The 3,024-nt window shown below is 29.0% G+C and overlaps 1 protein-coding gene across 1 annotated transcript in view; it reads left to right on the forward strand.

Moving 5' to 3' along the window:
* The window catches only part of LOC102678886, a 102,995-nt gene that overhangs the window by 49,305 nt on the left and 50,666 nt on the right, over window positions 1-3,024 (forward strand). Inside the window, exon 3 of the mRNA XM_031508233.1 lies at window positions 2,921-3,024. Within this exon, the coding sequence (XP_031364093.1) occupies window positions 2,921-3,024 (104 nt within the window). The remainder of the gene's footprint in view (window positions 1-2,920) is intronic.

Raw genomic sequence — 3,024 nt, forward strand, 5'->3', positions numbered from 1 at the left:
ATTATTCTTATTATTATCATTTCATGTACAATAAAAAGTATTACGAGGCAATAGAAATACTTTGTTTTACTAGGCTTCTTAAGTCTGTATTAAAGATAATCCTTAATTACTTACTGATAATCCGTGACCTATTTACAATGGAAACTTCATTTGTAACCTATCTTTCGTATTATAGAGCATAAATACACGTGTACGATATTATATAATACCGTATAAAGTTTGTAAACTCAAGATTAACCTAAACTTAAAATTAAGTATATAATATGTTGTGGGACACACAACATGGAGAAGCAATTTTCTACGAAGTTATAATGTCGTTACATCATGAAATGAGCATAAGAAAATATTATTCAACTCTTTTTTATCAATATATCGTGTTAAGATTGCTTGTTACGTAAATTGTTAATCCCTTGTGGCAGATTACAATTTAATTCTTATACCTTTTTTTTATTAATCCGTTGGGAGAGAATAATTTCGTAGTCGTAGAAATATTTGAATTGATTTGTTAAAAAAGAAAAAAAAAAATGAATCAACTTATTGACTGACATAACTGTATTTAATCAATGAAATATTATTTTTTGCTTTATCAGATTGCCATATGTTCAATATGCAAAAGAATAAGTACAACGAAGTGTTCTGTTTATAAGACAGAATCGTGTTAGAATAACTCAATCGTGAATTTAAATCGAAGATCCGTACAGTTATGAAATACTTATTTATAACTGTTACTGTGTTTCTTAATATTTCTTTCAGAGTTTTTGTTAGAATAAATATTTTTATTTATTTTTCAATATCCAAAATAATAGATAAGATTTTCTTGTACAAATAAAAATAAAAAGTTCAGCCATTTATTTATAAGTTTTGAAAGTCAAATTTTACTTCGATTATTTCTTCTATTGAATACCGTGTATCTTTATTAATATTTTTAATATTAGAATTTAAATTTTAATTGCCTTTTAATTGCAAATTTAACTCTAAAGCATAAAGGATATAAATGTTCTAGCTTGCACGAATTTTTATTTTTTAACTTTATTTTTAAACTTCTTCGTGTATCTGAATACTTGCAAAAAATTTTCAAATTCATTTTTTTATATTTTTAATAATTCAATATTATATATTTTTAGCATTTTGTTCCAATAATTAACATTTACATTTCAATGTCATTATATATTCTTCATATATGAAGAACGTATCCAATGTTAATTTCGAATTTTAATTCCATTATCATGGTAAGAAAATTAGTAATTACATCGTTAAAAGAGACTATATTGTACAATTTAGATAATAGAATGTTCGATTACTAGAACGGATATTAAGTCGAGTCCCCACTGCATCAGTATTTATTGTAATCAACAAAGCTATTCAATAGATCCAAACAACTAGATTAAACCCTAATGTACACGAGCGATGTTTTTTCGTTGAGATATCGTAGCAATATCATCGATTATATGTCTATTTTCATTTTTTATTTAAGAAAATGGAGAAAAACGAGGAAAAACATCGACGATCGCAACGACATCGCGCGGTAAAAAATCATTTATCCCTATTTTGCCTTATATTCGAGTCACATGAAAACCGATCGATTTACCGACTGACGTTAATAAAAATTAATGATCAAAATCAAATTTTCTTTTGATATTCGATAAATATTCTGAAATTCTGCGAATTCGTGATCGACAATAATTAGATTTTGCTATTGAACCGTTGAATTTGATTACTGAAAATAGGGATATATCACAAACGATTGGTTAAATTGTTCGACCAATCAGTGTCGATTAAGAGATATCAACGCGATATGGGGACGCGGCTTTAGAATATTTGAGTGATAGATATATTCGCATCCACTTGTCTTTGTTAAATAAATTACATGAGCTTGTTAAATAAATTTAAACAAGAAGCGTAATTAAATATCTTATTAGAGAAGGATAGAGGATTAAACTCGAATGTCAAAGAGGCAAAACAAATTGGAAATCGTTGGCATAATAAAAATGTTTTCAAGCCGAAGATTCTTCATGGATTTGACGGAAGCCTCTGTCGTATTTGCGAAATTGGATTAGCTATGTCGAACAAGAAGCCTTGTTTCTAAGCTGAGCTGGCTCGAGCGACCAAGTCATTGGAAATTGGATTGATCGATTCGCAAAGAAATCACTGCGTCAATCTAGCCACATGTGTACCAGGAAATAAATGATGGGCTTCCCGTGATCGAACAATCGAAGATTGTTCGAACGATCGATAAACATTGAGCCACGTGAATGTCAACGTTTGTACAAGAGTGTGAGAAATCCATTTAAAGCCATTAATTCTTGCGATCTTTTATTATGCAACGCGGTTACAAATCAAACGGATACATCGTTTACATACTTGGAATTCGTTAGGGTGCAATCGATACGACGTAATTCCTCTTTTAATCTCTACGCTCCTCTCATGCGAGTTTAATCTTTTAAGAAACCTTTCTCCATGTTTAAGCTTGTCAGTGAGATTAAATTCTCTTCTAGTTTTTCTTTCCGTAGAAAATCTCCAGATATTTTACATGTGAAGTGAAATAAAATGTACAAACTATATATAATAATATAATATATAATAACATAATAATATAATAAAATAAAATATAATATAATATATAATAATAAGTTCAATCAAAGAAAATTAGAAAATTTGCGAATCTTTAAAGCGATCGAATTTTCTTTTCCATTTTTTTATTTCACTCCATTCAGTTTAATTGCAATTCATCAGTTCAATTAATATTTCAATATACAAATTTTAAAAATATATTATCTTATTATCGTTCGAACATCTCTCAGATACGCATCTTTAAGATATTGAAAATTCGCGTCACCTTTATCTTAAAATCAATCGGCCATTTTGTTTTTTTTTGCTTCTTACATCGTCGTACATCATTTGAGAACCACTATTATTCGAGGTGATCGAACTCGACGATGGCAATGGAGCGTTTATGTCACGAAGAAGAAAAAGAAGAAAAAAGAAGAAGAAGAAGGGGGGAGGAAGGGAGGAAGAAGAGGTGGC

Source organism: Apis dorsata, unplaced genomic scaffold (genome assembly GCF_000469605.1).
Source record: "Apis dorsata unplaced genomic scaffold, Apis dorsata 1.3 scaffold_81, whole genome shotgun sequence".
In the NCBI taxonomy this organism is placed as follows: Eukaryota; Metazoa; Arthropoda; class Insecta; order Hymenoptera; family Apidae; genus Apis; species Apis dorsata.